Source organism: Odocoileus virginianus, chromosome 17, assembly GCF_023699985.2.
Source record: "Odocoileus virginianus isolate 20LAN1187 ecotype Illinois chromosome 17, Ovbor_1.2, whole genome shotgun sequence".
NCBI lineage: Eukaryota > Metazoa > Chordata > Mammalia > Artiodactyla > Cervidae > Odocoileus > Odocoileus virginianus.
In genome coordinates, this window is record NC_069690.1 from 36670121 (window position 1) to 36692904 (window position 22784).

The following is a 22784-nucleotide window of genomic DNA, read 5'->3' on the forward strand; positions in this document are numbered from 1 at the left end:
TGACACCTACCAGGGGGACCTGGCTTAGCTTAGGAGGTCAGGGAAATCCTCGAAGGGGAAGTACTTTAAACTCAAAGATGAGAAGTAGGAGCCTTATAGAGATCTGGTGAGAAATAAGATTCAAAATTTTCAAGGATATGAACTACTGTCCAAAAGTGGTTTATATTTTACACCGAACATCAAGGGGTTCGCTTGTAAAACCACACATTTTAGTTTGCTAGGTTGCAGTGTTCTGAACTACAGTCGATTCAGCACTAGCGGTAGAAAAATTAAAACTTCTGGAAACCCTCGCAAACTGTGCGTGGCGCCGTGGAAGGCGCGCAGCACTTCGGGTCTTGTAGTCCAGAACGGACTACGAGTCCCATATTGCTGTGCGGCGGGTCGTCGCGCCTGCGCAGTGCGGGCGGCGGGCAGCGCAGAGTGCGAGGCTCTTTTGTTCGTCTGAGGGGAGGGCCGTTGGCAAGGGCCTGCGGTACGCCGCTTCAGTGAGGGGGCTCGACAGTGGTCACCCGGCTTGTTGCTTTTCTGGTCGCCACTCCCCCGGCCGGCCGGACAAGACCCGCCAGTAGCGCGGCACCGATTCCTCTCGGGCTTGTGGGCGCTGCTCTGAGGTGAAGAGCCCGCTAGAGGCGGGCAAGCGGGGGGATGGTGCGCGGCGGCGGCGGGAGCCCTGGATCAGGGGCCGCGAGCTCGCGGCGGAGGTTAGGAGCGGGGAGCGCGCCCGAGTCCCTCTCCCTCCCCGCGCCGGACCTTCTGCCGGGCGCAGTGGGTAGGGCGAAGAGCGCGAGAAGATGGAGAGGGCGGGGCGGCGAGTCCGGAGCCCGAGATTGAAGCGATTTGGGGTGGGCCGAGCAGTTGCGGGTCGCTCTTCGGCCTGAGCAGACCGAGACAATGCTACGTGGGTTGGGTGGACGGCTGGGGGATTGGGCTGGAGAGGAAACAGTAAATTGGGAAGAGGACTGACGGGACAGCCTGGGCGCTTGAATCAGCGTAGGGAGGGTTGACGACTGCAAGACCCGAGGTTAGAAATGTAACCTGAGAATATTGGATCCAGCCAGGGCTGCGAGAGGAACTCCGCTTGCCGAGTTACGGAGCAGTAACTTCGAGGAAATTTTAAGGGGGTGGGGGGCAGGGCAGCCCAAAGTGTAGTGCTTTGGGGAGGTCTGTTGAGTAAATTGGGGAAGGGTCTAGAAGGAGGGGTGGTATTTGCCTCGTTTTGCTCGGGGACTGGGGGTAGCGGGGAGAAATTGAGTAAGTGGGCGGAGGTCCCGAGAGCTTTTCTGTGAGGCTTGCACAAGAAAAGGGAAAAACTGGCCACCGCTTGCTTCCTGGTTGATCGGCTGTAAGAATAATGTGTGAAGAAAAGATGGAACGCATTTTATTATCTTTTCCAGGTTTTCTATTGCCTTCACTCCGTGTTTCCTTTAAGGAGTTAAAACGTCCAAGTGCAACTCTTGCTTTAATTCATAATTAATTACATAAGTTTTTATCTGGGATTGTTGCTGGTCACAAAAGGCAGTGAAATTAGAAATGTGTAGATGAGTTCATATTTAAAGAATGAAGTTAGAGATTGTGAGATGATGTGGTAAATTGAGAGAGAACGTAGAAAAGTTCATGAGATTGTGAGATTTTTTTTCCTTAAGTTTTTTAGCCAGCTGTCCTTTCTAGTAAACTTGAATACGAAGGGAGCACTACTTTACCCCTTTTTCAAAACTTCAGATGAAGGTTTTTCTTGGATTGCTGTTGCATTCAGTCATGTACTGGTTCGACTCTATTGAGGTGGCATTTACTAGATCAGTTATACCAGAACCTCTGGCCGGGGGTTTAAGATACCCTTCTCAATTGTGTTAAGAATCAGGTCGGCATTTTGGAATAGTTTTAAAAGGTCCAAGATTTTGGAATGGCTGCAGGAATACAGTTGGGAAATTAGTGCCTGTGTTCCAAAGTGCTTACAGATGTTTGTATGGAAAGTGATACGATTGAAGAGCGCATTGTTGGAATCGGCCACTCCTTGATAAAGCCTTAGGGCAGTTCAGACTTTTGAGTCCTTTACAGTTTTCTCTGTGGTGCTGTTTTCTTCATTGGCTGCTGTAGCCTAAGTTTTTTTTTGTTGTTTGTTTTTCCATTAAAAATGTAAATACGTGTAGCTTTGTGCTTCTAGCTTCTTGATTAAAGGAGACTGAGAAAGAATACCCTTATCCTGCAGTTTGACTACAGGATACTAATTTTTATCATCATCTAAAGAAAGGAAGTAACCTTTCTATCTTCTGGTGCCCATTTTAGAGACTAGGAAAATATTTCTTTTTGAATTCACACCACTTAAAGAGAGGTGATGCATTTTTGTCATTTTCTACTAGTTTACCAATGAAATCTTCCTTTTTCGTATACTATCTCTGATGGTATAACAGATTTTCTGTTGTATTTGATGAATTTTTGCATCATAGTTTATTTTTCTGAGTAGTTTTTGAAATAAGATGCTATGGCTAGTTTATGGGTTCATGTAGGATGAGCCATGCCTCTTGTTCATCCAAGACTCTTAACATAGTTCATTCATATTGTTGAATGAATGGATACGGCTTTGAGATCTTCCTGAGAATTCCCTGTGTTAGCAGAATGACTCAGTGTGCATTTATATAATCAATTTGCCTGTTTTTGTTCTATGACATTTGTCAGAGTAAAACTGTTGCCTTTGGCATTCTTGTCTTAGCCTCTGTTTTTAATATACTCATCCAGGTATTAAATACAGAAAAGGTATGCGGATTGTGTAAGTGGCAGTTTTAAATACCCTAAGCCAGGACTAGGAGAGCACTCAGGATCTGGGTTTCAACCGCAAGCTATATAGTACTTTGAGTATTTTCTGTTATGTAAGTATTTTGAAAATTTTGTATCCTTTGTATGGAGCTAAGTATTTCTCAATAGCAATGTCTATTGAAAACTTGAATAGCCTTTCCAAGGTTAATTGGAGAAGTTATTTGAATAAGGGCAAAATTCTGATCGTGTAAGTATTTGAGTTACTGCCTTTAAGCTTTTGTGTTTTGCTGACCAAGAGAGGATGGCCTAATTTGTCTGTGAAATTGTGCCTTTCTTTAATAGCGGCTAACACATTGAAAGCTTAACAACTGGTATTTGAGAAGTTAGTGTCATTATTCTGGTTTTGTTTTGTTGTCTATGAATGCTTTGGTCTCTGCTTTTAATTCCAACTTAGTCATAATTCTGGTCTTGCTTTCTAATCACTTTTATTGCATTTTAAACTAAAAGATTTGCTTCTGGTATCATTTTGTCCTGCTAATATTTACAGATCCCTGTGGCTTATATATATATGTATGTATGTATATATACATAGTTTTATTTACATTAGCACAATGAAAAGGAGTTAGCCAAAGTTTTGCTTCTGGTATCATTGTGTCCTAATATTTACAGATCCCTGTGGCTTTTATATATATATAAATATATATATGTATGTATGTATATATAGTTTTATTTACATCAGCACAATGAAAAGGAGTTAGCCAAAGTTTTGGACACATCTCAGATAAAATTCTAATTTTATTTTCACACTGATATTCTAGTCCTAGATCCCAAAATTTGAGGACAGGGATTCCTTTAAAAATGAAACTCCTGCTCACCGGGTATGTGGCACAAATTCTTGTTTTTTGCTCAGTAAAGTTTTCCATCTGGAAAGCATTTGGCTCAAAAACAGCCACAGCTCACAAACGAACTAAAAGCATTTAGAAACATGAGTCAGAAGGACTACAAATTGAATGTTCTATACATGCCTTCACCTGCCTTTCAGTGTCTGGTAATGCTACTGATCATAATCCAATTTGTTTGCTAATCTTTCCCTGAAAAGCTAAGAGCTTTCAACCTCTGTTCCTTCGTTATCTGATTCTGAGACATTCATTCTTACTGCCCATATGGGGTTCAGCACTGTATGCCAGGTCCAGACCTACCTTTAATTGAGTGTCTGAGTAAAAATAAAAACAAAATGCTTTGGTAATTACAAGAAAAAGAGAAATAACATTTGGCTAAGTTGGGTAGACATGATGGAAGAAGTAGCATTTGCGCTAGCTCTTGAAGGATGGGTAAGATTTTGAGTACTAGTTTTGGACAGGATAATAGCAACCCACTCCAGTATTCTTGCCTGGAAAATTCCATGGACAGAAGAGCCTGGCAGGCCGCAGTCCAGGGGGTCGCAAACAGCTGGACACACTGAGCGTGTGCACACACACACTTCTTAATAAAGAGCAAATCCGTGCATGGAGGAAGTATGCAGGGTATGTTCAGGTTAGAGTTTTCTGTTTTGACAGGAATGTAAGATTTGTAAGGGAAGTGGGAGTATGGAATAGGTGAATCTAAAGGGTGTTAGATGTTATACTGAGGAGTTTGGCCTTTCTAAGGGAGGAGGAGGAGACTTTGCAGAAAATTTTTTAGCAGTTACCTGCTGCTTTCCTGTTCAGTCTACTCCCACCCAAGATGGTTTACACCTTGCCTACCTCAGAAGTGCCTCATTGCATTTGTTAACAATAGTTGCCTCCAACAAATTGCCTCCCTCCAGTCCCCCTTTTCAAATGCTGTTGGAGCCTTACCTCAAATCCTGACTTTTCAAAACCTCTCTAGTCACCCTAATTATTTTTCTAAACCCCTATAATACTTTTGTGGCTACTTATTCTTGTTTAGATTTCTTTTGTTAATTATTACATACTCCTATTTCTTCTGTTGAAATGAAAGTGAACTTCATTTGCTTTTGTACTTTTTTGTATGTTTTCAATCTTACAGTCCTAGTTCTGTCTTATCCTTGGGGGACTTTGGTAATTTTCCTTTGCTTCAGAAAGCCTTAGTTTCCTCATTTGTGAAATGGACTTAATAGTGTTTGTTGTGAGAGTTGAATTAAGTGCCTTTCTATGCATTAAGTGTTCAGTATTCAGTAAAAGTTATATGTTATTACTAACCCTTATGGCATTTTCAAAAGCCTGTACTGTGAGTCTGCAGATCCTGCTACCCTGGCCCAGCAGTTCCATTTGCCTGGGTCGAAGGGGGTTCCTGTGATGTGGAACTTTCAGAAGCTTTCAATGCTTTAGCAGCTGGAATGAATTGGTTACCTTTTTCCACCTAGGCTCTTAGTAAATGCTTATTGTTTTAATTTGTTTTTTTAATAGATCATATTAAAAGCTAGTAGAGCTGTAGCCATTAACTTTTATACTGTTAACTGACTAGGCCTTGAACCTAAGCTAGAGGCAGAAGACAGGTAAGGAAAACATGGAATGGAAAAAGGAGCTAGATGAAGAAAGAATGAAGTGGGGAGTGAAATACACATTAATTATCATCTGATTCTTGTCTGCTGCTCCCTCAGTCTAGCTCTTTCTACCTGGCCACGCTTCTGTTCCTCAGATAAAGCAAGCTCTTCTCACCCTGGGACTTTGAACCCACTCTTCTCTAAATTTGGTGTATTTTTCTAAGTTATGCCGAGTTGTCTCTTTAAAATCTTCATTGAATTTGTTACAGTAGTGCTTCTGTTTTATGTTTTGGTGGCGAAGCATGTGGAATCTTAGCTCCCTGACCAACCCACACCCTCTGCATTGGAAGGCGAAATCTTAACCACTGCACCACTAGGGAAGTCCCATTAATGTTTTCTTGCTTCTTGTCTGAGCCCTACTCTGCAGACACATGCGTGCATGCACTCCCACTCATGCTCACTTATTTGTCCATGTTAGAATATAAACTCTTAAGAGACCAGGGATTTTGTTTGTGGTGTTCTCCCCATTTTTCTAGTGTCTGACACATAATAGACACTCAGTAGATGATGTAGGAGTATGTTCACGGGAAGAGTTAACCTAAACCTAGTCTGGGGCTTCAAGGATGCTTCTTCTGGGGGCATTTTAGTTAAGGGAATTGTTAAGTGAGGAATGGGGCAAAGGGCAAGGTAAGCGTGATTGATAGGGTTAGATGCAGTGGTCTTCAGTTCAAATGCCTGCAGATAATCGTATGGAGGTCTGCATTTTTACATCAGTGGCAGCTGTTGAGAATGAACTGGGTTAGGAGTTACCCGGGCAGGAGATGGTGGTTACCTGGAGTAGGATGGTAGTAGTGGGACTAGACAAATGTATAAGTTAAAAGATACTTAAGATAAAAAATCAACAGGAGGAGAAGGAAATGGCAACCCACTCCAGTATTCTTGCATGGAAAAGTCCATGGACAGAGGAGCCTGGCGGGCTGCAGTCCATGGAGTTACATGACTGAGCATGTGTGCACGAGGGTGGAGGGAGATGGGTTGGTAGCAATAAACTGGTAGAACTAAAAAAAAAAAAAAATCAACAGGATTTAGTAAGAGACCAGATACAGAGTATGAATAGAGAGAAATCAATGTCATAATTTTGTCCTGAACTCAGTAAAAGCTACATGAATTCTTAGAACATTCATTTAATTGAGTAATTGACCTTTTAAAAAAGTATATCTGTAAAATCAGAGCCTGAAATCATAACCTCTGAAGTTTATTATAGAACTTTACCATATAAATCATTAAAACTGACTTTTGGTATTTATGTAGTTTCTTCAGAAATCTTAAAATTCCTTTTGCAAATAATTCTGTTGAAATTTTCCATTGTTTGTATCCAGAATTTACTTCTTTTCCTCACCTGTCTTATCTTCATAGGAAGATAGATTCCTTTTGCCATTTACTGCGAGGTCTTTATTTTTCTGCCTGGATGAGATAAAAGAAAGAACATAAGGAATTTCTACACTTCAGGCATATGAAATGTGATTTCTCAGTTTCTGGCAGTTCTTCTCTCTCAAGTCTTCCAGAAATGAGATCTTGGTTCCTGTTTTGTAATTATTGGTCATTCTTATCAATCAGACCTGAGTCCTTCTTGAGTGTTCTGGAGCTGCTCTGATGTTTTGAAAAACCTAGCCATGAATTTCAGCCATATACATAGGAGGGAAAAATGGTATTTTCTCACCAAGTCCCCATTGCATTGGATTTCAGAGTTATTCTCATGCTTAATGCAGTAAATAATGAAGTAGGACATAGGTGCAAATATGTAAATAGATAATGAATGCCAGAAGGTCATAAAAAGCTCACCCCAGAGGAATTCCATGGAGTTATTACACCTATTTCACAGATGAGGAAACTGAGTTTGCAGTAAATATACATAATGCCTAGAGGCATAGTTTTGAGAGATCAAGGGCAGGAAAGATATGCTTCTGGTGGTCATACTGCTAGCTTTCATCTGGTTAGAGGAATTCTAAGGAGTCTTCAAGCAGTACTCTTCCAGTTTCATTGCTAGGAGAAAAAAGGTCTAGAGTGAATGCTGTTGAATATGATACAGAAGTTTTGTTTTCAAGAACATCAGTTATCACTTACTGTTCCAGTCTCATTCTAAATGGACTGGAATAATGGGCTTTATGGAGGAAGTAAAATGTTCACCTACCTTTTCGCTAAGTATAAGAATTGATTTGTGTTTGCAATAATTATGTAATTTTACTGAGGAATGTAGTTTCTGTCAATCCTCTTGTAGCAGTGACTTTTTTCTGAGGATGTGCGTCAGATCGCCTAAGGAGCTTTTAAAGATGAGATGCCGTGATCAAAGCAACACTGTTTGCAATAATAAAAAATAGGAAACAACCCAAATTTTCATCACTAGGTGAATGGTTAGAGTATGGTGTGTCCATATGATATGTAATACTGTGCAGCTTAAGAATGGAGATCTTTATGGAACAATGTCAGAGATACATTATATTAAAAGGCAAATTATAGAACTGTAATATCTATTTTCACATATGTACATCTGGGTTAGTTTACATGTAGAAGGACAAAGACAGGTTTTGAGGAAGGAAACTTTGATTTCCTACATTAAATAATTTTGTAATAGAATATGAATATATATGTTATATTACAAGTTATATTACAATTAGGAAAACAAAATATTTTAAGAAATACTACACATACTCTATTTTTTGACTCACTGGATGTAGACTTCTGTATTTATAAATTTCATAGGTGAGTCTTTTTCTCATTTAGGTGAAAGTTCTCTGCTCAAGGTCTGCTTTCCTGTGAATTCTTTCTTAATATAGATGGTCACCTCACCAGACCAGTGTGTTTTACCTTAGCATTTACTGAAAACGCCCTACTGATCTGGTTTTAGAGGTCTGTAGATGTTACCTTGTCCTCCCATCTGGAGTTGGACCTTTCTGAAAGCTGGCAAGAAATCAGCTTGGAAGTTCTGGGGTAGCCCTTTATAATTCAGGTATGTGATGGCAAGCAGGAGCTATGCTTACATTGTCTTCTCAGATCCTTCTCATACCCCTTCACTCAGACTTCACTTTATTGTGTTTTGAAGATAATTGAATTTTTTACAAATTGAAGGTTTACAAGGTAAAAGTTTGTGGCAACCCTGTGTCGAGGAAGTCTATCAATGTCATTTTTCCCACAGCATCTGCTCACTTTATGTCTCTGTGTCACATTTTGGCAATTCTCTCAATACCTCAAATGTTTCATTACTGTTAAACAGTGACCAGTGATCTTTTTTTTTTTCCAGTGATCTTTGATATTACTATTGTAATTGTTTTTGGGTACCACAAACCATGCCCATTTAAGACAGCAGAACTTAATCTGCCAGCTGTTCCAGTCTCTGTTCCTCTCCCCAGGCCTCCCTATTCCTTGAAATTAGGCCATTTAATAACACTACAATGCCCTGTAAGTATTCAAGTGAGAGGAAAAGTTGTGTCACTCACTTTAGAGGCTAAAAACTATTAAGTTTAATGAGGAAGGCATGTTAAAAGCCGAAGGCCAAAGATAGGCACTGGTTAGCCAAGTTATGAATGCAAAGGAAGTTTCTGAAGGAAATTAAAAGTGCTACTCCAGTGAACACATGAATGATAAGAAAACAAAACAGCCTTTTGCTCATATGTAGAAAGTTTTAATGGTCTGGATAGAAGATTAAACCAGTTACAACATTTCCTTAAGGCAAAGTCTAATCCAGAGGAGGCCCTAACTCGTTTCTATGAAAGCCTCACAAGGTAAGGTAGCTGCAGAAAAGTCAGCAGAGGTTGGTTAGTAAGATTTAAAAAAAGCTGTCTTCGTAACTTAAAAGTGCAAGGTGATGCAAGTGGTGCAAGTGCTGATGTAGAAGGTACAGCAAGTTATCTAGAAGATCTAGCTAAAACAATTAATGAAGTTGGCTACAGTAAACAACATATTTTCAACGTAGTTGAAACAACCTTTTATTGGAAGAAGATGCCGTTTAGGACTTTGTCATAGCAGGAGAGGTCAATACCTGGCTTCAAAGGACAGGCTGACTCTATAGGGGCTAATATAGCTGGTGACTTTCAGTTGAAGCCAGTGCTCATTCACCATTCCAAAAATCTTAGGGCCCTTAAAAATCTACTCTGACTGTGTTCTATAAATGGAATAACAAAACCTGGATGACAGCACATATGTTTACAAAAAAGTTTACAACATGGCCCCCAAAGCTGCTTTTTTTGGTCTTAGCAATGGTATGGTACTTTCCTTATATCCCTTTTTTCCAGACTATTCTGTTTTCCAGTTTCAGACAAAACTCTTCAGCTTTTTCTATTGCCCAGTGCATCTCCTTAACAGTAACTTTATCATTTTAAATCTTAATTTATTCCACATGGAAAAACTAATAATTGGTGTGAAAAGATCTGCTGCACACAATAAAGTTACAGTATTTTAAGCCCACTGTTGAGGCCTGCTGCTCAGGAAAAAAGATTCTTTTCAAAATATTACTGCTTATTGATAATACACTTGGTCACCCAAGAGCTCTAATGGAGATGTAAAAGATTAATGTTGTTTTCATGCCTGCAAACACAGCATCATTCTGCAGCTGGTGGATCAAGGAGTCATTTTGACTTTCAAGTCTTATTATTTAAGAAATACATTTTGTAAGGCTATAACGGCCATAGATAGTGACGACTCAGATAGATCTGGGGGAAGAAAATTGAAAACCTTCTGGAAAGGATTCACCATTCTAGATACCATTAACAACATTCGTGGTTCATTGGAAGAGGTCAGAATATCAACACTAATAGGAATTTGGAAGAAGTTAATTCCTGACCCTTATGGATGACCTTGAGGAGTTCAAGACTTTAGTGAAGGAAATGCACATGTAGTGGAAATAGCAAGAGAATTAGATTTTGAAGTGGAGTCTGAAGAGTAAATTGCTGCAATCTCCCATCCAAGTACTAACCAGGCCCGACCCTGCTTAGCTTCCGAGATCAGATGAAATCGGGCGTGTTCAGGGTGGTATGGCCGTAGACTAAATTGCTGCAATCTCAAAATCAACTGATGAAGAGTTGCTTCCTATGATCCCTGGGTCGGGAAGAACCCCTGGAGGAGGAAATGGCAACCCATTCTCCTAGCAGCGTTCTTGCCAGGAAAATCCCATGGACAGAGGAGCCTGGCGGGCTGCTGTCCATGGGGTTACAAAGAGTCGGACATGACTGAAACAACTGAGCACATGGCACTTGTCAGTTTAAAAGACTCAGAAGACTCCTGGGGCCCTAAAAACCAAAACTTTGTCACACGTGATTATTTAATTAACAGCTGTTCATTCACTAAGTTGCGACCCCATGGATGCAGCACACCAGGCTCCTCTGTCCTCTACCATCTCCCAGAGTCTGCTCAAATTCATGTCCATTGAGTCAGTGATGCTATCTAACCATCTCTTCCTCAGCTGCCCCCTTCTTTTGCCTTCAGTCTTTCCCAGCATGAGGGTCTTTTCAAATGAGCCTGCTCTCCACATCAGCAGACTCACTGGAAAAGACCAAGTAATTTTTAAACACCTATACATATTCCAAGGTCTTAACTGAAAGAAATCATTGTCAGTCATTTCTTATTTACTGATGACAAATTGTAGAGAGGATCAAGTCAGACCTTTAGATCCTTTCCTAGTACAGGCTGGAGGGAAATCTCCCTTAAGTATGTTGTTTGGTCTAGCTCCTAGATCTGTGTGTGTGTCAGGGTGATTAGCCCAGCCCTGCTAGGAGATGTGCATACTGAAGTGCTATAATTTTATTAATTGTGTGACCTTGGGAGGTTTATTTCCTGTAAATCTGTTGTGTTATCTCTGGTGTCAGTGGCATCTGAATGGCTTATTTTATAGTATGATTTCAAAGATCAAATGAGTTGTGGTAGCACATTAACTGTAAAGTGCAATATAAATGTGAGGTATTATTTTTCTAGGCATTTTAAATGTGGCAAATCAGACTTCCCTGGTGGTCCAGTGGTTCAGAATCCGCCTGCCAAAGCAGGACACATGGGGTTGATCCCTGCTTTGGGAAGATCCCACGTGCCTTGGGGCAGCTAAGCCTGTGCACCACAACTACTGATGTCTGCCCTCTATAGAGACCAGCCATCCCCAGCTACTGAAGCCCCGGTGCCCTAGAGCCCATACTCTTGGAACAAGAGAAGCCACTGCAATGAGAAACCTGTACACCGAAACTAGAGAGTAGCCCCCACTCTCTGCAACTAGAGAAAGCCTGAGTGCAGCAGTGAAGACCCAGCACAGACAAAATTAAAAAGAATTTTTTTAATGTGGCAGATCCAGTTAAATATTTAGGTAAAAATTGTAGCAGCTTAACTGATCATAGGTATTTTTGTCTGAAACATTGTGATGAGCCTTAAGAAGACTTGTCCGCAGACTAATATTTCTGAGTTAATTTAGAACTATTCACCTGTGTGTACACATTATGATGTTCTGGTATATATCTTGACCCTTTGTTCATTGATTTTGGCACTTTTTATGCTATAATTTGGTTGCCAGGATATTTAGAGAGAGGCAAATAGAATTGACTAATGGCATTTTTCCATTGTGCTACTACTCTGATCTGAGTTACTTTGAAATTTCCTTGCCAAGCAATTCCAATTCAGAGCCCTCCTTCCAGATGTTACTGCTGGTATTTGGAGACTGCCGTATTCAAGGAGAGGGGATTTCTCTTGACATCAGTTTGGAAAGTATATGCAAACGACTGGTCTGTCGTAATATTTAAGGGAGATCTTGGCTTGTCTGACTTCCCTGGTGGCTCAGATGGTAAAGAGTCTGCCCACAATGCGAAAGACCCAAGTTCGATCCTTGAGTCAGGAAGATTCCCTAGAGAAGGAAATGACAATTCACTCCAGTATTCTGGAAAATCCCACGGATGGAGAACCCTGGAGGGCTACAGTCCATGGGGTCGCAAAGAGTTGGACACGACTGAGCAACTGACACCTTCACTTTGGCTTGTCTGAAAGTGCTTGGTTTTGTGGGAAGAGTGAGTTGTGTATTTAATCCACTTCTCTACTGACTTTGACAAATGGCTTATTCAAGACCCCAGAGATGTACCAATAAATAAGGAAAAAACTCAAATTGGGAAGCCTGGCTGAGAATCTCCAATATAAAGAATCTAACCTGGAGACAGATGCTGGGATGAGCTAGTTACGAAAACTCAAGACAGAAGTGGAGGTGTTTTCATTCTTCACTTCTCATTTGAGTTGCTCTTAGGACAATGAGTTAAGTGAGTAAGAGGAAAATCAAGAAGTCTCACTCCAGATTTCCCAGTAGCTAGAGATGAGGTAGACACTGTCATTATTTTGTAGTAGCAGGACTTTCTGTAAGACAAATACAGCTATTAATGTAGACAACACAGATAAATAGCTAATTCTGAAGCCATAGTGATAAGACTGCCTTTTCTTTACTTTCTTTAATTGCTTAGAAAAAGGTTGATTAGGGAACAGTTACTGGTTTATTTATTTTTTCAGTTACTGGTTTAGAGTTGTCTATAAACCACTGTTTTCTTTCTGTCTGTTTAGAAAGGGAGTGGCTTCTAATTTCTGAGTCCAAACCACTGTAGGGAGTTGTGGTACCCTTTGTTATTGAAAGGTAACTGTCAATTTATTTTTCTCTGCACTTTAACCAAAGACTGATGATAAATCCTGCAAAGAGTAGCACTTGTTCTTGGGAGCAGCTATTACTGCAGCACTTATCCTAAAGAATAAAATTAGATTTGTTTTCTTTCCGGATAAAATAACACTTATCATGGCAATCAGAATTCTGAAAACCTGAAAATACTTCCCTCCAGGAAGAAGAAACAGCCTTTGAATCAGAGGCACAGTAGCCAATAATTAGCCAAAGCTGACAGTCAATGCATTGATTAGTCTCTTCAGTAACAGAAGAAAAGGAAAACTTGTGTGGCACTAAAACAGGGGTTGGGGAGGGAGGAAAGCAAAATCTTTGGTAAAAAAAAAAGAAGAGGAACGAGCAAATGTAAATAAAGAGGAGGAGTCAGCATAGATGAATGTGTGAGCTGTGTGGACAGGGGCATTGGGTGTTGCCATAGACCGCACTAAAAGCACTTCAGAAAACTTTCCATGTGAAGTTCAGAATGCCTTTAATGGAAGAGGCATCTTTATTTTTAATCGGCAGACATGAGGTTTCTGGAAAACAGGGACCATTACTTACTCTCTAGAATCTCCAGTCTCCGGCAATGTCTAAAATTTTCTAGCAGCCAACCAAATATTTGTTGTTTCACTAGTCCAAACTGCTCATATGTACCGAAATGAGAATATCTCAGAATGTAAACTAACTCAACATCTGTAGATATTGTAACTGATTCACAATGGTGAGTGTGATTTTTATGTAAGATTTATTTCATATAGTCTATAGATGAGCTCTTTCTAAATATATTCTGTCCACATGCCAGTTTAAAAATATGTAAAAGTGTTTATACTTTCACTCAGTAAGACTCCTTTCCCAAGGATGCTAGAAATAAGCAGTTTAACCCCCCAAATTGGCACTGCCTTAAATACAAACATGAAACATGGTAGTAACCACTTTCCTGTCTTGGATCATCTGCCATAGTTTTGACTCTATACTTCCTGCTGGTAGCTGATCTATCAGTTTGTAGATTTCAGCCAGTTTTGTAGATCAGTTTTATTGTATTAGTATCTTATGGCGCCACCTACTGACACAGTTGTAGGCTTTATGCCTGCTACTGCTGCTGCTGTCGCTTCAGCCGTGTCCAACTCTGTGCAATCCCACAGATGGCAGCCCAGTGCCTACCCAGCAGTTAGAAGAGTTGTACGAGGGACCAAAGAGAACAGCTTTGTAGGGGACTGGAGAAACCCTTGGAGGTCACTGTGCATGTGTGCTAAGTCTCTTCAGTTGTGTCTGACTCTTTGCAACCTGTGGACTGTAGCCCACCAGGCTCCTCTGTCCATAGGATTCTCCAGGCAAGAATACCAGAGTGGGTTGCCATGCCCTCCTCCAGGGGATCTTCTCAACCCAGGAATCAAACCCATGTCTCTTATGTCTCCTGCGTTGGCAGGTGGGTTCTTTACCACTAGCGCCACCTGGGAAGCCCTAGAGGTTACCTAGCCTGATATATTATACAAAAGAATACAGGTGTTGTTACGTGTGATATCTTTTTTCCCATACTTACTTCCAAATTCATTAGAGAATCTCATGGTCATTCTGGCATTTTTATGAATCTTTCTCAGACTTAGAAATAAAAAGAATAAAAACTTAACAAATGAGAATTAATGGTGGCATTCTTAGAAAAAAAAAACCACATAAGTCTTAAGGGAACTCAAATGAGATGGTGCTTAACAATGCAGAATTGTATATATTATATATGCATATACAGAAGGGAAAATTAAACTAGATGTCTAATAAATAGGATAAGCCATTTCCCATAGTAAAAACCCAAGTCGAATACTTTGGTGAAATTGAAAAACATTCAGAGAATAGGAGAAAGTATGGATCAGCGGGTTATATATATTTTAGGTTTGATGTATAGACCTTATTTTTGGGAAGGTTGCTTTTCTTTCAAATTAATGTAATACTTTAGCTATCACAAGTAGAGAAGTATTGGGAGTTATTTTTAAACTTAGAATGAGTATAAAAGTTTTAAGTGGATGTGCAGGCATAAAGAAGTTTTGCAGTGAGATTAGTTGGAGCTGTTTTAGAAAACTAACTTTCTAGTTCAGCATAATCAGAAAACTCTTGGGTATTGAAAATGAATAGGCATAACATTTGATAACAGCTTCGTGCCCTATTAAAGTCATTTTTTATATCCCTGGTTTTCTTATCCACATATTCCCCTAAGAAGAGTGCCCTAATGTCCTTTTTATTTCCTTTATCATTTTAGCAGCGTCATCCTTTATACCAGAAAGCTGGCGGGCACTATGGGGAAAAAACAAAACAAGAAGAAAGTGGAGGAGGTGCTAGAAGAAGAGGAGGAAGAGTATGTGGTGGAGAAAGTCCTAGACCGCCGAGTGGTGAAGGGCAAAGTGGAGTACCTGCTGAAGTGGAAGGGGTTCTCAGAGTGAGTGTCTCTGCCCGGAGGGGCTGTGCACTCGGCCACCAGCTGCTTCTCGGGAGGCTGACCGTGTGCAGGACAGGGCACGGGGTGCTCTGATGGTACATTGTGACTCTGGCTTGGCCTCCATGGCTTATAGTCCGATTAGGAACATGATCTACATGTACTAAATGCTATCATGCGTGACCAGTTTCTGATGAGCAGGTTTGTGTGTGGCTTAAGACTGATGGAAGTTTGCAAAGAGAAAGGAAACTCTCTTTTGAGGGAGGCAGCTTTTGATTTGTGTTAATATTAAAAAGCCCCCTACCACCTCCCAAGTAATTTGAGCTTTGTCGAGTTCTTGGTCTTGGACAGAATCGAGTTCTTCTCCAAGGCCAGCAGCTCTCGTCCTCCTGTGCCTCTCAGTGGTGTGAGTGTGTACTAACTTTGTGACTCGTGTGCCTCTGGTTTCAGTGAGGATAACACATGGGAACCAGAAGAGAACCTGGATTGCCCTGACCTCATTGCTGAGTTTCTGCAGTCACAGAAAACAGCACACGAGACAGATAAATCAGAGGGAGGCAAGCGCAAAGCTGATTCTGATTCAGAAGATAAGGGGGAGGAGAGCAAACCAAAGAAGAAGAAAGAAGAGGTAAGACTTGAAGTAAGAATTTTTACTAGCCCAGAATTCATGCTGCTGTCAAAGAAGCTGACAGCCAGATAATTTCAGCACCTTTTTTCTGCTGCTGCTTGGATCTCAGTCCTTTTGCAGTCTTAGATAGGCTAATGCTTTAAAAATGTCTGCGGGGTGGGGGGTGGGGGTCTCTCATGAAGCCACATAATCTACTCACATCTGAGGTTTAAGAACAAGTAAGTGCAAAGGTATTAATGTGTGTGAGGAGATGCTGTCAATGTTTTAATCATTTCAGGCTTTAATCCATTCAGTACCATAAAGTAAGGTACCTTTTGAGGGTGAAGAAACAATTGTGAACATTTATTTGGCTTGAGATGAATGTCCCTTTTTACACATGGGGAAACCTCAAGCACATCAAAACTTGATGGAATAATCACTCTGATTCTAAAAGGCTTGTGACTTAGAGCCAAAGAATTGGTGAAATGTTGGCAGAAGGATTTGATTACATCATCAGAACAGGAGTAGCTCTGGTCTGGAGAACAATCCCATGCAGTTAAAATTGTTCCATCTGGTTTTTACAGTCAGAAAAGCCACGAGGCTTTGCCCGGGGTTTGGAACCAGAGCGGATTATTGGAGCTACGGACTCCAGTGGAGAACTCATGTTCCTAATGAAATGGTGAGTCTGCCAGTGGCTCTGTGTGGTGGTGGTTTTTTTTCTTCTCCTCATCTGTTCCATGCCAAAGGAAAAGAGGTAGACCTTGGAAATTCTACTTGCCCAGGTGTGAAATCTTTAAGATGGCATAGTCCTTCAATAGTTACTCTCGGCCTAACTGCCAGCCTAGTCTCATGAGTTACAGGTAGGGCCCTTGGGATTCTCAGATTTTTGCCCCCCCCCCCACCCTTTTTTTTTTTTTTGGTAGGAGGTGGGAGAAAATCTAGAGTAGAGAGGTGTATACAGGAAGAAATCATATTTCACTTCTGTAATAAAGGGGGAAAAAATGAAATGTGATTGAACCATCCTCCCTTTCCACCACTTTGTTAATAGAGATCGGGCTAGCCCCAGGATCAGAAATTCTGTTAACTTCTCAGGATTAGGAAAGAATTTCTGAAGCTCTTTCTTTGTTCTGGTTAGATCCTTTCCAGTTGGTGCAAATTTTCAATTGCAAAGTCTGCCAGCAGGGGTCAGCAAGGCCCCTTTACTAAGCGCAGAGAAGCCTGCTTTTTTTTTCACTATAACCAGTGGTAGTAGTATTCCATGAAACATCTTAATGAAAGCAGTTGTCCTGAGACTCTTAAGAACGATAATTAACCCAAAGTTCTCTATCCAAAAGGAAGACTTTCTTCCCTTTTTCTTGCTTGTCGGAAATGCTTGTTCTCCTCTCCCCAAAATGGAGCTCAGTCACTGCCTTTAAAATATAAATTAGGAGTGAATAATTCTAAGCCTGTGCCAAGGAAGCATTATTCTAAAAGGACTTTATCCTTTTATCAGTCTAGAACCTTCTTGGAAACTTGTATCTATACTGATTTCTCTCCTTTAGAAGGTGGCAAGAGAGGCCTAACTTGGAACACTGAAAGTCAGTGTCATAGCTGGCTAAACCTCTTTATTTTTTTTTCCCCATGCATTCCCTAGGTGTTTATTGAACCTGACCTTCTTTTAGCTTATTTATTGCTGGCCTGTAGGAGAAAAGTTCATTCTTAAGGTGCTGCATATGGGGGAAAAGAATTAATATCAGGAGTTACTCAGTCCATTTATGATATACTTTTGTGTGGCTGTATGTGACCAATCTGAGTAATGGCAGCACTTCCTATTGCTTGACATTACATCCCTTTGGTTGACTCACTAGTATGTGTAAAGATTATAGCTGAATGTAATTGCAAGTTAAGATTGGATGTTGATTATAAAACCAGGTTCATTTTAAAGTTATTTCTCCTAGAGAATGGAGATACTTGTTCATTTCCCTAAGTAGCTATTTTTCTGTGCAGTGAAATGACTGAATAGTTACCTCAGAGGCTGTTGTTGAATTGTCAGCAAGGGGTAGGCTGCTTCAGGCTCCCATACTGTTATACTTCTTTTCCTTCCCATTCTCTTATCTGTTGTTAAAAAACATACTTTTCTGGCTTACTCTTCCCTGGGTCGGTGGGGCTGTGTGGCTTAGGTGATACATGTTGCTGGTGTTCCAGAAGTTTGGTGTGGTGCCTCATCAGAGATCCCCTCTTACATGTATCTGTCTGCTGCCTGCCCTGTGCTATTGCTTTCATCTAGGATGTTCCCAGTGACCTGAAGAGAGAGCTTATGCCTAAGTCCCTTGTAATATGTATGTGGTTTTCAATTTTTTGAGAACATTTTAAAATTCAGAAAAATATAGAAAATTACATAACAGCCCCTTTATTTTCTACCTCCCAGTTTTGAAGCACCATTTCAAAGCACCTGGGAGTTGTGGCCTATCTGTGTGCGCATGGTATTTGGTAGTGTTAAACAGTGTGATTATGAGTCAGCAACAAAGTCTCTACCTGCATTGGCTCTGGCCAGAGCCAGATTGGTATTAAATCTTATTACCCAACATGGTATTAAATCCTGTTACCAGGCCAGGATCTCTCCATGGACTTTTAGTAGCTGGGATATGGCTTTGGCGGAATATAGTAGCCTCTCTTACTCCTTCAAAGAATCTGAGAGTGTCATGTTTTTTATGTGTGGGGGTGTTCAGAGGTTCCCAGGGGTTCAGAGTTAGCTTTTGACAAAGAGGGTATTTTCAACGGGAGAAGATATCTGAGGATATTATTTGGCTAAAAGCTGCTAGTACATGATGCTTACCCCATGTTATCATCCTTCCCTGGCCTGGCTTCTGGAATTAGTCTTTTTAAAGCCCAGTCTCTTGGGAGACCCATGTCAGGAGACCACCAACACTGGTCTCAAAGTCTCTCTGTGCTTTGTTCCACAGGAAGAACTCTGACGAGGCTGACCTGGTTCCCGCCAAGGAGGCCAATGTCAAGTGCCCGCAGGTTGTCATATCCTTCTATGAGGAAAGGCTGACGTGGCATTCTTACCCCTCAGAGGATGATGACAAAAAAGATGATAAGAATTAACTTTCTTGAATACCAGCCCCTGTCACATCTGACTGTGGGTTTCAAGTGGGGAAAGAAGGAGTTCTACTTGTCTTGACACCATAAAGGTGGCTTGAGAAGATGTCCTTTGAAGAGCCAGTATAGTTTCTGTGCCCTACAGCAGCCCAAGTGCTTTAAAGCTGTTCCATGCTGTATAGTTTGCACACCCATCCCGGTGGAGGGGAAGGAGGGTCAGTGTTTCAAGGCAACCCGTTCTGAACTTTGCTTAAAAAAAAAAAAGCAAAGGGCCTTCTATGAAGGACAAAACGCAGAATGGGATGTGGGAGAGCAAGAGATAACTGTAAATCTTCAAAGAGCATCTCCACAACCCACACAGCCTTCTTCCCGATAGTGTTAACTCTGCATTTTTACAGCGTAGCATGTGTGTAGTTTTTGGCTATTACTGGTGTATTATTTGGGGTGGGTGGGGTGGGGTGGGAAAAAGGGAGATGGGTTAGGATCATTTTTGTTAAAATTTGGGGAAGTGGTAAAACAAAAGAAAGAACAACTAATGATGATTGGGTTCTGTGTCCAGAATATTGTATCCTTTCAAAAAATGTCATTGGCAACCTAAATGAGGACTGTGAGAGACTGTTTAAAAGCTGTGAATGCCTGAAACTTAGAAGCCAAGGTATTCCCTGCCTGAGCTTAATGCTGTTCCCAACAAAGGACTAAGAAGCTACCAAAGCTGCCATTTGGGGGATGGAAACTGGTTGAGGAGGAAAAGTCTTATGGGAGTGTATACACAGGCAGATCATTCTGTCTTAGAGGTGCTACTTATGAAACTGACAAGAAGACCCTTTCTTTTCCTTTTGTGAAGTTACCAATATCAGCTTCTCCATCCAAGCCACTGGTGAAGTATTTAGGGAAGGGCAGAGAGTGGTATAGGAGGTAAGTGAGTAGGGAAAGACAAGGGCCGGTGCTTATAGGGTGGAAAACTCTTGGCGCCTCTGTTTTTTGAACTTTGAAACCACTGGTGGCAGGGTTCAGTCACTGACAGCACAAGTTCAAGAGTTGAATGATTTCAAAAGCCCTGGTCTCAGGAGAAGATTTAATTTTCATACTGGGGCAGTGGTTCACTTTAAAACAAAACAAATTTTTTAATCCTAAGAATTAACTAAAATCCAAAACGCTGTCTTGAGTCATGAGATCCATCAATTGTTGACATTGTCTTGACCTGCATCTAGAACTCCATTGTAATTTTTAGGCGTGTGATAGGTTTTTGTGAAAACTTTTGTTTAAATGTAAACTTCATATCAACACTGTCAGTTTTTTGTCTTAATAAAACTATATAGATTTATAATCCTTGATTTTTGTCTTGTCTTGCTAGAAACTCTCCTTGCCTTTTACTGTTTTAGAGATTGAGCCTCTTTGGGAACAACCTGCATACTTGAATGGTTTTATTTTTTTAAGTACTATAGGCTTGAAAATCTGGTATCTGGTGTGAGTCTTTTGAGTGGTCTCACCATATTAATTTAGTATTTACTGAGCATTTACCATTTCTACAGATTACAAAGATTGTCACGTCATTCTGTCTTCATACTGCTCAAAATGTGTTTAGCAGTCTGTGACCTGGTAGCAGTTCCAAACTATGATACGTTTGGAAACAGATTTTGGGGTTAGCTTTAGATCCTGACTAATGTTATCATAGATTTGTATGACCTTAGCTAAAGCCAACTTCTCCAGACTTTTCAGGTATTGGTCCTATGATTGATCAGTGAATTAAAATGTCATCCATTTTCTTAACATCATTTTCTGCCTGTAATTCCAGAGCCCAAACAGAACTAGATTCTTTTTTTTTGGCTGCGCTGGGTCTTTGTTGCTTTGTGTGGGCTTTCTCTAGTTGGGGCGAGCGGGGACTACTCTTTGCAGCACACTGGCTTCTCATTGCTAGGGGCTTCTTTTGTTGAGAGCACAGGCTCTAGGTACACAGGCTTCAGTAGCTGCAGCATGCAGACTCAGCAGTTGGGGTGTGCAGGCTTTATTAGAACATGGGCTCAGAACTTGTAGTGCACAGGCTTAAGTTACTTCGTGGCATGTGGAATCTTCTGGATCATCCACTGCACCACCAGGCAAGTCCCAGGACTGGATTCTCATCAGTTACAAAAGGGGAAATAGGATTTCCACTGAGATCAATTCAGCTCTACTCAATAGTTCAAAGCATTTGTTCCAAATAAACTGAGTGTAGGACTTCCCTGGTGGTCCAGTGGTTAAGAATCCTCCCGAAATGAAGGGGACCAGGTTCTATCCCTGGTCTGGGAACATCCTACATGCCATGGGGCATTTAAGCACGTTTCCCACACTGCTGAGCCTGTGCACTCTGGAGCCTGTCCTCTGCAACAAGAGAAGCCATCACAATGAGAAGTCCACGCACAGCAGCTAGAGAGTAAGCCCATCCACTGCAACTAGAGAAAGCCGGGGCACAGCAACCAAGACTCAGCTCAGACAAGTATTTTAAAAAAAAAACCGTATCATTCTTTCCCAGGGAAGACACTGGAATTGATAATGCATGCAATGAAAACTGAAGTGAAGGTACACAATTTTGTTACCTTTAAAAGCCAATTATCACACATTTCTAGACTCAAGAATGAAGGATAAATTCTTCTCAAGTGATTGCTGAAGCCACAAATGCATGCAAAAATGTTAGGGAAAAAATAGACATAACAAATCTTAAGTCTCTTTTCATAAAGTATTCATAGAGCATGTCTTCAGATATGCAAAAACATATGTTGGACACCTTTGACAAAACTGCATCATCACAGACCTCTAGCCCAAGAGTTAAGGAGATACATTAAGTTGTTGCCCTAGTTACCATTACAGAAGAACAAGAGCTAGCTAATTGGTGACAGAATCATTGTCTGACACTGGCAAAGCCAGTCAAAAGAAAATACCTTGCTCCTTTACTGCCTTTAGTTTCAAATTAATAAATAAAAAAACACTCAAATGGTACTGCTTAGGAGTAACTTTCTGCTTTCCAATGGCATTTGAAAGTTTTGACTACCAATTGTAAGTAGTTTTTAATAGTTGAGTTTTTAAGTACTTATTTTCAGATGTAATCTTATATTCCAGAACTCATTAAGACTGGAGTTCAACTTGATGTTCAACTAGTTAGCATTGACCATATGTACACAACACATTTACAGTCTATGGTCTGTGACACTGGGAATCTGTATTATAAGGTATAGTTATTTTCCTCTTAGAGAGGGGGAATGCTAGAAGAAATTGCTGCATCAAAATAATTTGGTGGAACTCTGAAATCCAAATTTCTGCAATGGCTCCAAATCCTGAACTACCTATGGAGCTGGGCTGTTTGAGATCAAATCTATCTGATCAAGTCATATTAATCTGATGTGCATGCAAGTTAGCCTTCTCATAAAGATGTTCTCATTTAAAACTCAGAACTGACAGCAATGAACTAAGTCTAGGCTCAGTGTTTTCCCGCCAGTAGAATTTGATTGAAATACAAATAACCACTACCAGGCCAGCACTCAGCTTACTTAGTAAAAGGAAGTCTTGGCTTCCTTCACCTTTTCTTTTAGCATCCTGATGTTCTGATGTGTGGTAAGAAGTTTGATATAGGAGCTTAAGATCCTTAGACAACCATCAGTCTCTGATCTGCGCATCACCTTGGTATGATTGTCCAGCAAGGTTTTCTCTAAAAGTTAGTGATTCCTTAGCCAGAGTTCAGTTGTTTATCTCTCATCTGTATGACTTTTAATTGACTTGGCCTTGGGCACCTCCTGAGTAAACTGATGGGTAT

General features: G+C 40.8%; 1 protein-coding gene across 4 annotated transcripts; it reads left to right on the forward strand.

Annotated features, from left to right (window-relative positions):
* Positions 1-381: 381 nt before the first annotated feature.
* CBX1 (chromobox 1) lies at positions 382-19298 on the forward strand. 4 transcript variants are annotated; one of them, XM_020870747.2, is made up of 5 exons: positions 382-611; positions 15139-15315; positions 15763-15940; positions 16504-16598; positions 18862-19298. In XM_020870747.2, exons 2-5 carry the CDS (start codon positions 15176-15178, stop codon positions 19004-19006), a joined length of 558 nt encoding a protein of 185 aa, XP_020726406.1. In that variant the 5' UTR covers positions 382-611; positions 15139-15175; the 3' UTR covers positions 19007-19298. The 4 variants fall into 4 exon arrangements, with proteins under 4 accessions (XP_020726406.1, XP_070335443.1, XP_070335441.1 ...); XM_070479342.1 differs by having other exon boundaries at positions 15142-15315; XM_070479340.1 differs by lacking the exon at positions 382-611 and adding an exon at positions 683-701.
* The last annotated feature ends 3486 nt before the right edge of the window (positions 19299-22784 follow it).